This window comes from Pyrgilauda ruficollis, unplaced genomic scaffold (genome assembly GCF_017590135.1).
Source record: "Pyrgilauda ruficollis isolate IOZ18807 unplaced genomic scaffold, ASM1759013v1 scaffold4, whole genome shotgun sequence".
NCBI lineage: Eukaryota > Metazoa > Chordata > Aves > Passeriformes > Passeridae > Pyrgilauda > Pyrgilauda ruficollis.
The window spans coordinates 17,774,508-17,788,074 of record NW_024525489.1 but is presented as its reverse complement, the minus strand read 5'-3'; the positions used below and the strand labels follow the sequence as shown (position 1 = coordinate 17,788,074).

The window sequence follows — 13,567 nt, the reverse complement described above, 5'->3', positions numbered from 1 at the left end:
TGTCACTTAAAGCCCAAGAAACAAACAAATAAACAAACCAAAACCATGAAAGAAAACACTCATCAAACAAAAGCAAAACAAACAAACAAAAAACCCACAACACACACACAAAACAAGCAAAGAACCCACACCAAATCCAAGAGAAAAACACAGAGACTATTCACTTTTGCATTTTCAAATATAGGAAGAAAAGTTGTTTGTTGCAGATCATTGATTTTGATAGAACTTGGTTTTAGAAAATCATACACTTTCTTTGAATTCAATATTGCTGCCACTCTGTTGCTATGGTATTTCATCTGCATTATGGACTTGTTTAACAGTTACCCAATGCAGAAATTATTACACCATTATAGCTCAAAAACACACTCACAAGTCATTTGCAAAAACAGAGTGGAAACTGTACTGAAAGTAAAGTCCACAGAGGACTACCACATAACTTACAATTGCAGAATAAGCCATAAGCTTTGCTATCAAATCTTCTTCCACTTTTTTACTTATCAGCACCATCAGTTTTGATAAATAAACTCCAAATCTGCTTACCTTTAGCTGCTGTAGAGCTTTGGCAATGATTGGTTGGCTAGATGTCTGTTCCTGGTGCAGAGATATGAGCCCTTCAATAGACTGCTGGAAAGCTTTTCTCTGACTCACAAGGTGGGCAGACTGAATGACTACAAGGAGGAGGTTATCAACCTAGAATACAAGACACCACTACTTCTTGTAAAGAAAATCTTCTCTGTAAAAATACATCCATTATCACTAGCTTCCAATCAGTTATTTTTTAAATTCTAATATATGAGAGACCTCTAGTCACTACTCATCAATCTAAATTTACACAGAAAAGCTTGATGCTGGCAATTAAAACTCTCATCTAGTGGGCAGAGTTCCATTCTAAATACCACAGCAAGATTTCATGGGGAATATGTTCCTGTTTACTTCAGGAAAATATGAGAACCACTGCATTAAATTATCTTCAGATTAGCTCACCACAAAAAAAAAAAAAAAAAAAAAGCAACAGCTAAGCAAAAATAATCATATTTTCTTAAAGCAGATGGAAATAACAACCACCACATAAACGAAGAGGTTTTATCCAAGAAACATGGCATACTTCAGGACAAAAGCTCACTATTAAATAGGGAAAGACAAGGATTTAACATGCCGTATTTGCTCAAAATTTGAAAATTATCAATATATTATATGTTTTGGAAATCAGAGCTCTGATATTGCACAAGTCTATAAAAGCATACAGCCACAGATGGTGCTGCCATACTAAGCTCTGCTGATTTCAAACTAGACAATGCACCTGCAACAAGTTACTCACAAAACAAGACCTATTTCATCCTGATTTTCAATATCTCCTCCCCAAAGAATAATTTCATGCTCAAAACTCTTTAAGCATTGATGAGATTCTTTCACTTGATGAGTATTTAACTAACACATTATATTTTCTGTATTTTGCAATCAAAATGCATTTTTTTAAGACAGAATCTCTCTGAAGGACTTTTTATTTCCTAATCTTTCAATCCTGGATGTAAAAAGACCTAGTAAGTGTTACAGACATCTAAACACTCACACACATAGTGTTTTATGTACACTTACATATGGAAGAAACCATTTGCAAACCAATTTTTCATTTATTGCTATTTTCATTTTCTGAATGAAATAATTACTTTGACAGAAGTTCGAAGAACTTCTAAGAACTTAATTAAAGGCTGTTTTTTTATTGGTGTATTGGAACAACAGGCAAACAAGAAACAACATGCTTGCAAGCTAAAAGCAGCAGTATGTAGAGGAGTGACTTTTTCAACTGCCTGTAATTGCTAGAACTCTCTGAATGCCAAAGGTCAGGCACAGTGACATGGAAAGTCACTCTCTTTGTGGACAGTACAGCCCATTTATGGTAGGGATCCAAGAAACTGCATGACATACCAAAAGGAAAATTCATATAGCTTAACATTAAGGATATGAGAACATGAGGGTCAGGGAGCTGGCTCAGCTGTCAGAGTGCAGCAGAACTGCTGGCAGGGAAACCCTGTTGGCTTGGGAAGAAGGAAAGTATGACTGGAAACATTTCTTCCTGCAGAACTGTTGAGCATCCAGTAACTTCCAGAGAAATGTAACATTAAATGTCACAATTCATCCAAGATCAAGAGCAACTGGTTTCATGCCTCAGTGTGTGGAAAGCACACAACCATCACATGTTCTTGGAGACTGATGATTTCTTAATGTTCTGTTTTCAAGTCTTATCCACACTTCTGAACATTCAACTAGACATTAAAAGTATCTCTATTTTTTTTATACTATTGCACAACTCTGAAAAAGGCACATTTGTAGAGACTGATCCTGCCAGGAAATGCTACAATCCATTTAATATTTGCATTTAACACAACAAAGGATCAAACTTATTCCTGAATTTAACGTTCTATTACCTATAAAAGGACACATGCTTCACTTGAACCACTCCAGCTAATCTGATAGAATAAGCATCCCTAGAAGTGTAGAGGTAACAAACAGTGGGGGAATGAGACCACACCCACCTGCATGGTGCGCAGCGTATCAACCGTTTCTACCTGTGGCACCACTTTGACCGGATGACCCTCCCACGCACTCCAGGTGTCATCTGATTCATGGTCTTTGTCACTGTGTTTGGTCATCAGCAAGTAGGCCTCATATGTAAGCTCATCTGAGTCCTTGGAGCAATCCTTCCCAGCAGCCGCATTGAGGAGCTGCAGAATCACAGCCTTTTCCCCCGCAATACTGCCTGGTACAAATACTTGTAAACTCTCAAGTCCGGGAACTTGTACCTGCAGAAATTAAATACCCTGAATGAGTGAATCTCATTGTCTTTAAGGCAAATAAAAAAATAAAATAGGTACTATTGTTTAAGCAACAGGAAGGATCTCCATCCTAAAGAGCTGTATGATACCTTCAGCTATTTTTGCATTGAAAGTCAAAATGCATTATAAATTATTTCTTTAGAAATCCACTGGATCACCATTTTCAGTGACTTCTTTCTGTGTACTTCAAGTTAATCCTTCTACATATTCTTCTAAAGGAGTTTTCTTACAAAAGAAGTCCAGTTTCACATATATACTATGTATGTACACATACACGAGTACATAATATATATACACATATTTTAAAAACTAAATTAGTCAACGAAGAGTGGAATATTAAAGGAAAAATTCCTTCAGAATTCATACATTTCTCAATGACTACAAAAGACAACGAGTAAACAAAAATCTGTCTAAAAAAATATCAATTATTCTTCTACTTTCATAAAAGCCAGAACAAGTTCAGTTAGAGCATTCTCTTTTAAGAAAATACTACTGCTACTACTTAAAAACTACTTCCAGTTATATCTGTCACACTGGTAGCAATACTTCAACCAAGTCAGGCATCAGAAGCAGACTGTAAAACAGCCAGCATCTTGACTTGACATGAAGTAACTGACTCACAGTGGAGTTCAAGTCTGTCTTTCAGAGTGTGATGTTATCAAGCTAAGACAAAACACTGCACTCAGCACTTCTACCATTAGGCAGACATATTTTATAACTAGAAGGACTATAATCTGTAGGCCAACGCAAAATACTAGATGGTTGTTACTTAAAGCTAAACTAGATTCCCAAAACTAACGAGCATCTGCCTGAAAAGGCTGTTAAAAATTTAAGATCCCTACATTATATTAGAGGTCCAGTATATAAAGTGTTCATTATCAAAATGTGTGTTATTTAACCCATGTATAACAGACGTATCAAACTCAAGACACAATTTTTTCTTCCAGAAATGTATGTAAGAAAAAGATACAGTCTTTAAAAGGTCTGCTAAAGCTAATATGGTGTCTTGAAGCAGCCAAGACTACATGCTTGGGGGACAATATTTTTTTAAAATAAATATATACTGATTTCCCTGGCTATTTTCCAACTCAAACAATTCACAGATGAGGACCCTGCTGAGCCAGTTGTTTTATCCATGTATTTACAATCCTTTATGAACTTCTCTCTATGAATTTGTTTGTGTCCCCTTAAACAAATGTTTGTATTTAGCAAGCATTTACATAAATCTAACAATAATTACGTCATGAAAAAGTTAGTTATCTAACTTTTAGATGTTAGCTAGCTAAAAGTTAGCACTATATCCCAACTGTGAAATATATTAATATATTTAATACATTAATATATTTAAAGTCTTAATTAACATATTAATATATTATTATATATTAAATCTATTTAGTATATATTTAATATATTAAAATATTAATATAATAATTAAATGCATGGAAGGACAAAATAGAACAGCAAATCCAAATAAATTTGAACTGTTAAAGCAAACAACTATAAAAAACACTTGTTGATCTAGGAATTTTTAAGGAATTTTGCAAAACCGCAAATGCGGGACTTTACATTGCAGTAAACAAAGAGCACCAAGAGCTTAACTTACTTTTGCTGTATAACAGTTTTCCAGCAACAGTTACTCTGGCACAGAACACAGTCCCTGCATTTCTCACTCAGTCCTTAGTACTCTATAGAAAGCTTGCTAAAGCGGACCTCCACCATAATACTGTTGCTTTATAAAAGCAAAACACAGATCTATACTCAAACATGTATCCATTCCCCTTATAGATTTGCAAGCATTTTTTCATAGCACTCACTACTAAGCATTATTAAACAGAAGGGATTTTCCTCAGTCACAAAGAGAATCTTTGGAAAAAAAGGAATTAAGGCACTGATTTCCCAAAACATAGACTAGCATTCTCACTCATACAAGCACCAGTACAGAATTTGACTACCACAATTCAATATTAAATACACAACACTTTGAATGTTGAAATATACATGTCCCCTTAAAACACTAAAGCATGCCAATATTTGACATTTTGCTTAGAATACTCAGTGCACTTTCATGCCTCTAAACTTTATTACCTATGTGAATTTACCTTCACATACTCTTTTGTTTTCAGAGCATTCAGAAGATCTCGCACAGGGGCTGACAATGCAAATTCTGCTGCTATTTCAAGGTCCTACAAATAATGACAAAACAAAGGAATATGCTTTCAGACTAAATTTCTTTAAAGCATATAAATAAGAGGAGACTCTATTAACTTACCTTCCTCAGCATTTTAGCAAAACCAAGAGCTTTGGAGGCCCTTTCTCTAGCTTCATGGAACAGCTCTTTCAGTGCTCTGCTGGTCTCTATAACAGACCTCCTGAAACATTGGTAGAAATGAAATGACAATGTTTTAATAAATCATATTTCAGTTACACAGCCATTAGAAAATAATTATTTACATATATGTTAGTAAGAAGAACATAAATATTTGCAAGCAGCTGACAAATAAATTCAACTTGCGTAGGCACATTTTTGGTAAGAATATAAAAATCTAATTCAAATATCATTACATAAAAACCTCTCATAGCCTGAACTAAAGAGAAGGTTACTAGGCTTCAAAAAAAACAAAATGATGATTCATTACTACTGTAGACAGAAATAGAGTGATACAGTCTGTGAAGACTTGCATTTACTGAGTTTGCATTCTAAAGAATAAAATACATTATGCATCTGTCGGAGGCAGAGAAACACATAAAAGTGTTTTCTTATTATTAAGCCAAAAGGCTTAGTACCTGATTTCATCTGATGCAATACTGTCATCAGCACTGGCCCAAAATTCATCACAACTGTCTTGTAGTCCAGAATCTAAAAATATTCCTGTAGATTTCAGCAGCATTCCTGCAATATCACTGTAGCAACAGAAATGGTGGAATTTCAGAGTCTTATTGAGGTAGCACAACATCTTCTTCCTTCTTAGTGCAAGAGAGCTGTTTCCAAGTCCACGTACAGAAACAAAAGCAGCATCTTGGGGCCCACAGAAGCCACCTGCAGCAACTGCATCCTACACCTACAGCCACTGCAATAATCCATACATTCACAAAGACTAACAGCTGCTTAATGACATCTCCAGAAGTCCCATCTGGGAACCCCACACAACTGCTGCTTTGAATACCCCTCTGGTATGAAACAAAACCATAAGCAAAGGAATTAAATAAAACCTACCAAAACAGCTTTCCAGCTTGAGCTTCACCTCCTCTTATATAAGGAGTTATTTCTTTGGTGAAGTTCCATTCTTCCTCTAACAGATTTTTTAAACTATGAGATGCTTGAGGTAACTGCTGCAGCATTTGGATCCAGCTTCGCATATAATCAAAGTAAACCTGAACAAGGAAACAGATCATTTTAAAAAGAAATTGTTACACAAGGTGTTAAGGACTAGAACTTCTCAAATCAACAAACTAACTCAGTATTATACAATTTTTAGAAGGTATTTCTACAATAATTTTCATTTGCTCCAACTGAAAATGAGCTCCATGTTTTCACACAAAAGGCGCAATTTATGGCTCAGCAAGTATTACATTCTATGCTTCCACAATACCTTCCTGAAAATACTGACCACCTTGCTTGCTGTGCTGCTATTTACCATGGTATTAGTGAATACCCACAGTAGCCAGAGTTTTTAAAGCCTGAACTGTTGAAAAAACAGTCTCTAAATGTTTTATTAACTGGATTATGTCAAAAGGTTTTATCTGAATATATCCTCCTGGATATGGATAAGTGCTTTGAAAAGGTTTCTGAGGTTCTACATTATACTTGGTGTTCCTTTACATCAAGTCTTATCTCTCACCTTTATTTAATTACTATTGTTTTAAACCAATATAAAAAATCCAGGTAAGTTCACTTTTTTTTTAACCATCTGCCCTTCAGGATTATATTGAATGCAAAAAATTACCTTTTGCTTCAACTCAATAATCTGTAACATTCCTCCTCAAAAATGGTTAAGATACTTTCTATTGGTTTCAGGTATTTTCAGACTACACTGTAAAAATGCCAAGATCATAGAATCATGGAATGTTTTGGGTTGAAAGGGACCTTAGGGATCATCCAGTTCCATCCCTTATCTTTCAGAGGCCAAGTGTTTTTCTTAAAAAAGATTGCTTTAACTAATTGCAACAGTGAATACACATTAAAAGCAAGGTATTAATTATGTATTAATGCAATGCCAATACAGTGAAAGGTAATGTTAGTCAAAAAGTCATGTTTTATTCAATATTAATTTAAAAGGTTATTAAAAGTTTAGTTCAAACTTAGGGAATTTACAGTTCTATATATGAACCATTTTTGGTAAATGCAGGCAATTTACAAGTATATTCTACTACAGAACAAAACCCAGTATTGCTAAAACAGCACTGGCTTCTGTGTTACTTTTACAAGTCCATTAAAACAGTAAAATTGTACCAAAGTAGGGGGAAAAAAAAAAAAGGGCAACCATCCATAAAAGGGACAACAGATTTCTATTAGCAGTATTCAGATCAATACACCTACATGAACGCTCCTTTTTGAAGCTTACCATTAACATTTTATGCAAATCCTCTTCAAAAGAATCAATGTTGCAATCAACCTTTTGTAAGTCATCTAACACTTCCCGCAACATGAACTGGTAATATTGCTTCATTAAGAGTCCACCCTTCAGAACTTCTTTACACTCTCTCACTAGCTGCAAGAGAAAAAGCCCAAAACTGCCATCAGGCAAAACATTACTCTTAAATTCACCACTTGTCAGCCCAGTTTGTCTAAATATGTTAGTTTGCCACTAAATAACTTCTAGAGCTTTCTGAAACAAATACAGTTGCTCTACACATTGCACGAAAGACGTCACTAGTTTTCCAGGATTATTGCAATCCCATTATTTGCAACATCAATGTAAATGGAGATGGAGGCAGATGTTTCGGACTTACTCCCTGCACAATGCCACAGCAAGCAGCTTACTGGTTAATTAGTTTGGAAAGGGGAAAAAGGGCTCACAGTCACAAAATCACCACTTTCAATGGAGGCAAGTCAGGCAAAATGTGTTTAACGTATGTAGAGAAATGTTTTACTACAACGAATTCACTGTCAATCTCCTGGGCAGGTGCCCTCAATTCCAAAATCCATATCAGACTGAAAACAATTAGTGTTTTTTTGTTGCTTCCCTGAGCAAAGCTAACATGAGGAAAGTTCTCTTTTCGGCTGCAAAGAGGCTGCCTTTGGAAGAGCTGTTACATCTCCCTGAAAGCTTAGTCTTTATCTACTTCAAGAGACACGCACAGCCACAGGTACAGGAGTCCACAAGGAGCAAGGATCATTTCAAACCTACACTGACATGTTAATGCCTTTCTTTCAGAAGCCCTTCAAGTGCTAAGTGTGTATTCTGAGATCATCATCGTCAATCCCTGATTTTTTTCCTGAGGGTTAGAGGGAATGGAACTGCTAGCTGATTAACACGCTTTTTTAAATCTTCTACAATGGATCTCCTGGCAAAGTAATATATCATCATAGTGGACTCAATGTATGAGAAATTCTAATGGCACAAAAGCAGAAAACATACAAGAATGTTGTTAGTATGACAAGAGCCTTTGGAATCCTTTACAGGCCAGAACACCATTGTATTGCAGTCCTTGATGTGCAGAGGAAACAAGGACAATAGTCTCAATTGAACAGTTTAAAATTTACTAAACTAGGTGAAAAGGGGTAAAAAAAGGTAATTTTTATAATGTGGAAATCCAAATGGACATTTTTATATCCCTAACATGTCACATATTTCAAAATTAATATCCTTCACTCAATCACAAGCAGTGTACTTTCTCTTAACCTATGGGGTTATTTTTTCCTTTCTATGCACATCCATTCCAAAATAAACTTGATAAGCTTCTTTAAAAATTGAGTTGATTTAAAAAATACTCTTCTACAGGGGTATGCTATTGAGTAACAGAATACAGGATTTACAAAAACTAGTAGAGCTAATCTCAGTGTCAACTTTTGAAACTGAAATTCACAAGGCAGTGGCCAAACAAAATTTTGGTGTACAATGAGCATATGAAAGGATACACAGCTTAAATTGAAAATATTATCACTATTATTGCTTCGATGGGTTGCTTTTTGTTTAGGTAGTTTATACAATAAATTATTTTCTCAAAGCAGGTGGGGCAAGACAATACCAAATGTGACAACCAAACAGAAATAACAGAAACAGATGCACATACACACATCCACCTCTCAACACGAATGCTGAATTTGAGAACCATCTTTAACTTTAGTAACTTTAGTATCATCTTGAACTGTAGTACCTGAACATCTTGTTCACGTACTAAACTGCCATTAAAAGAGAACAGCTCTCTCCAATAACATAGGATTATCAGGATTACAAAAGCTAGTACTGAAAGTGAAACATGGACAAAAAGGAGGAAGGCAGCAAGAAAGGAGAAAAGGCACATTGTAAAAGGCATATAATCTGTGTTAGTTTTCTTTTTGTGTATATACTTTTTATTGAAAATCATATTAATTTTTAATACAATTGGCTTGCTAGTAATACAAAAATCTAACATCACCTTGAAAAAGTTGAGTAACAAGACCATCATACCTGATAAATTCACACAGTACTGCTACATATTTCAAATGGCACCAAAAAGCAAGAGACACAAAGGTCTCAGTGCCTCAAATAAGATTCACTAGGTCATTCACTACAAAAAACAGACTCTGCTGTGGTACTTGCACACAAAGAACAATCAAGATGGTAAGACCATCTTACAGAAGGAAATGAAGCAGTGCACTTCCAGAATGCTGTGCTGCAGCACCAGCTCTCCTTCCTGAATAATACCATGAAAGAATTGAAAAATCTTATGTCTGCAGTTAAGATAGCCCAGCTGTTTTGAGTTGTGTACAAGTTCTGCATCCCTACCCAGTGGCCAGGAAAGCAGCATGACTGAAGATACGCGAGTTGATCATATTTCAGATGGTCAGCTTCTGAGGGCTAGAGTGTGATGCAGGACATTGATGAGGTCCCCTCTCAGCTGTCTTTTCTCATGGCTGAACAGGCCCAACTCCCTCACCCTGTCATCATAGGAGAGATGTTCCAAGACCCTAATCATCTTTGTCCTCCACTGGACCCAGTCCAGGAGCTCTACATCTCTCTTATACTGAGGAGCTCAGAACTGGACACAGCAGTCCTGATGCACCTCACTAGGGCTTGGGTAGAGAGGCAGGATCACCTCCCTAAACCTGCTGGCAATGCTCTGATATGACAATAAAACAACAAAATGTGGGGATCAATCTAATTGTAGGACCCAGCTTCCAGAAGGTTGGACCAGAATATCTCTAACCCAGTCTTCTATGTAATACTCTGTGAACTTGCAGAATAACACAGACTCCTGGACTCATCAACTTTCTGAAGATTTTAGGATTTATAATTCTTCAGGAAACAAATAGATCTATTTGCTAAACATCCTCCACCACAGCTCCTTTGCCTATTCAGAAATATTGTGTGGGACAGGAAACATTTGTTGAGTTGAATTCATTTTTTCAATGTCATTAGTAAGGCAGTATCCACGAGCGAAACAGTCTGGTACAAATACATAGTTTTCCAGGAAGAAAGTGTAATTTTTACTTAACTTGGAGTCTAGAAGAAGCACACAAAATGTTAAGGGGGAAAAAACAAAATCACCCCCGTCTCTGAAGGGAATACTGTGCTTAATAACAGTATGCTAGCAGCAGATTACTCTGTGACTGCTAAGGCTGGAATTGTAGGCTTCAATCAATCGGAAGAACAAGGGAGAGTGTAGGGCAGGCAGGAAGAGAGGACAAATTTATTTGGGACCATAAAGTAACATAGCAATGGATTTTGGATCAGCAAGTAACTGGAATGTGAGATCATAATCAGGCCAAGAGCTTATTTACATGTTTACTCCTAGAAATCATCTGATAAAACCCCAATTTGGTTATGCTTGCCAGGATGCAGGGAGATCAGATGAACTTAGTAGATCCTGGACTATACTTTGAAAACTGGCATTGGTCTAAACAGCCTTCATTGTAGCTGACAGCCTCCAGAAAATAAATCCTTACACAATACTCTCAACCAGTGACAGGATTGACAACCTTGGGTCACTGCCCACAGAAAATAACACAATAGGCTGGGGAAGACTTTATTTCATTTTTCTTCTCAATTAACTTTCACTATGCAACTACTACTGCAAGTTATCAGATGTCTTACATTCACAAGAGAAAAAATCAAATCAAAGAAAAAAGAGAAATACAGACCCTTAAAATTACTTATATCGCCTAAGAAACTTGAAGAGAGGAAGATGTGCTAGAGAAAATTACATAGTTTATAATGCAAATGGAACCAATACTGTATACTTTTGTTGGCTAATAATATTTTGAGTCACCAGTTTTGATAAGGAACCCTAAATCAGAGACCTATACATGACTAGTTATTTTGCAAAAAGCAGATCTCCATATGAAATACAAGACTATTTACAAAACTTATTACATAATTATACATTGTAATTTCTTACACTAATCCTCTTTAAACTGACATATCATAATGAAATGACAATATTTCAAACAGGAAATACATAATAAAAAAGAAATTAAAGCAAACCTGTTTAATACTCAAAAGAGATGGTTCCCCAGCAGGTCTTTGTTCCAACCTCAGCTTGAGACATTCATGGATAACATTGAGCAGGACCCGGCAGAGAACCAAGAATGCAGGTTCAAAAGATGGCAAATCCATGGATTTCAACTCCTCCCATGACACAGCACTGCATTTTTGCTCACAACAAGGTGGGAAATTTAGTAACTGCACATAATCTGAACACAACATAGGATCTGGAAATTCTGAAAACTGTAACAAAAAATAGGTATCATAAAAAGGAACCTTAGAAGTCTTTAGGATTTTGGATTTGTTTAAAATATCATGCACAGAAATATGTTTTTAAAAGGTAATAGTCTATTAGCTGGCAAGTCAACCACACAAGTTTCAAGTTTATATCATTGGCAGATTTTTAATGTTAATTTTTTTTTTTTAAGGATCATCAGTCTCAGGAAAAACAACTGTGGACCCTTTAGAATGAAGAAAACCATTTACTTTATATTTCTGTTATGACATTATCTAGAGAAACAAGTGTACACTAAGCTACATCAGGTACATAACCTCATTCCTTTTCAAATACATAATGCATATATTAACATAAAACTCCACATTGTAAATTAATGCAATATTCAAAAAAATGTCACTAGTTAAACTCAGCCAAAGTACTGAAAAAGTAACTTTTGAATTTCGGCAGCTTTTAAATTTAAACTGTTTAAAAAAGGAAGACGAAATATAGACATCAAGCTGGCTTGTTGTTTTGGGGATTTTTGTTGTTTTGTTTTTTTTTTTAATAATAAACTTATTTTTCATTTAAGATTTTATTTAAATAAAATTACTTTTCTAATTAGAGAAAATAATTGAGACTAAGAAACAAACATCCTAGAAATCTAAGCTATGTATCTTGTGATAACATTCTAAGCAAGTCTGTACTTGGAGGTACTCTGGGGTTTAATTTAGAAAGAAAAGTTGGACTGCAGAATGTGTAGCTCCTAAAGACAGCAACACACTAGTCATCATTTAAGGATAAGATTTGTTTCAGATTAAGTTTGTTTCATTCTTATTCTCATTTCTCAGCTGCTAACTATGACATCTGAATAGCCTTCATTCATACAGTAGACATGACTAGCATTTTCTAGGTTTTTCTTCAGCCAAATTTAAATAACATCACTACAAAAGGGAGAAAAACATTACCAGAAATTAGAGTAAGATAACGATAAATTATTATCTACTGCCTAGAAAGTTTAGAAAACCTTTTAAGCTCATAATCTAGCAGAAAATTAAACACATATTTACAAACATATCTTCTTAGATGGAATGCTAATGTCTTCTTTTTACTCTCTTTAAAAGGAACATATAGCACCAGAATAGCATCAGAGCTAAAGATTTTTATATGAGAAGTTTTCATTAACAAACAGATCACGAAAATACTACACTTCCACAGAACAACAAAAAACCTTAAGAAATACAATCCTCATGGTGATGCAAATATAGTTTGGGGAAATTCAGTTCTTTTAAAAATATTAAAGAACTAGTCTATGAGCAAGAATTACATAGCCAAATTGAATAAATTTGCAATATCCTTTTCTAGCATCAAGGATAACAGTAAATGACATTAGGGCTTAGTACAAGACACCTAAACTTTTATTGTTCAATCTGACTGATCTTAATCTTCTGCAGGCCCAATCTGAAATGTTTCAAATACTTCTTATAAAAACCTCAAGAAAAACTCTAAGACATTTATTGAGAGTGTACAAAAAACCACACTCCAAATTGCAGCCAGTTGAATCAACAACAAACACAGTACACAAGCTTAAATACGTTCTATTAATATAACATCCGATCTCATACGCTAAAGTTAGAAATATTATCCATATCCACTAAGAATGAAATCGTACAATTTCTATACAGAAATATATAGAAATATATCTATACAGTTTTCTATACTCTATAATGCCTAGAGCCCTGTTCAAGTATCAGAGCCTACAGAGGAATTAAACATGTTTTAGAAAACATTAAGACCAGGAATATGTATAAAGATTTACACATATTTAGGATGAAATGAGCATTAAAACGTATACAGTGAAAGAATCCAGAAAGCACATTTTAGATGTGTTT

At 35.1% G+C, this 13,567-nt stretch overlaps 1 protein-coding gene across 6 annotated transcripts in view; it reads right to left on the bottom strand.

The window, feature by feature from the left end:
- MAP3K4 (mitogen-activated protein kinase kinase kinase 4) overlaps positions 1–13,567 on the bottom strand; it is a 65,707-nt gene that overhangs the window by 29,374 nt on the left and 22,766 nt on the right. For all 6 annotated transcript variants that reach the window (XR_005955931.1, XM_041477076.1, XM_041477074.1 and 3 more), the window contains exons 4-11: positions 11,462–11,704; positions 7,397–7,543; positions 6,049–6,206; positions 5,619–5,735; positions 5,104–5,203; positions 4,934–5,017; positions 2,535–2,801; positions 541–690 (exon numbers count right to left, since the gene is read on the bottom strand). Coding sequence is in view for 5 of the 6 variants with exons in the window: in XM_041477076.1 (XP_041333010.1) it covers positions 541–690; positions 2,535–2,801; positions 4,934–5,017; positions 5,104–5,203; positions 5,619–5,735; positions 6,049–6,206; positions 7,397–7,543; positions 11,462–11,704 (1,266 nt within the window). In the remaining variant the exon portion in view is untranslated. The remainder of the gene's footprint in view (positions 1–540; positions 691–2,534; positions 2,802–4,933; positions 5,018–5,103; positions 5,204–5,618; positions 5,736–6,048; positions 6,207–7,396; positions 7,544–11,461; positions 11,705–13,567) is intronic.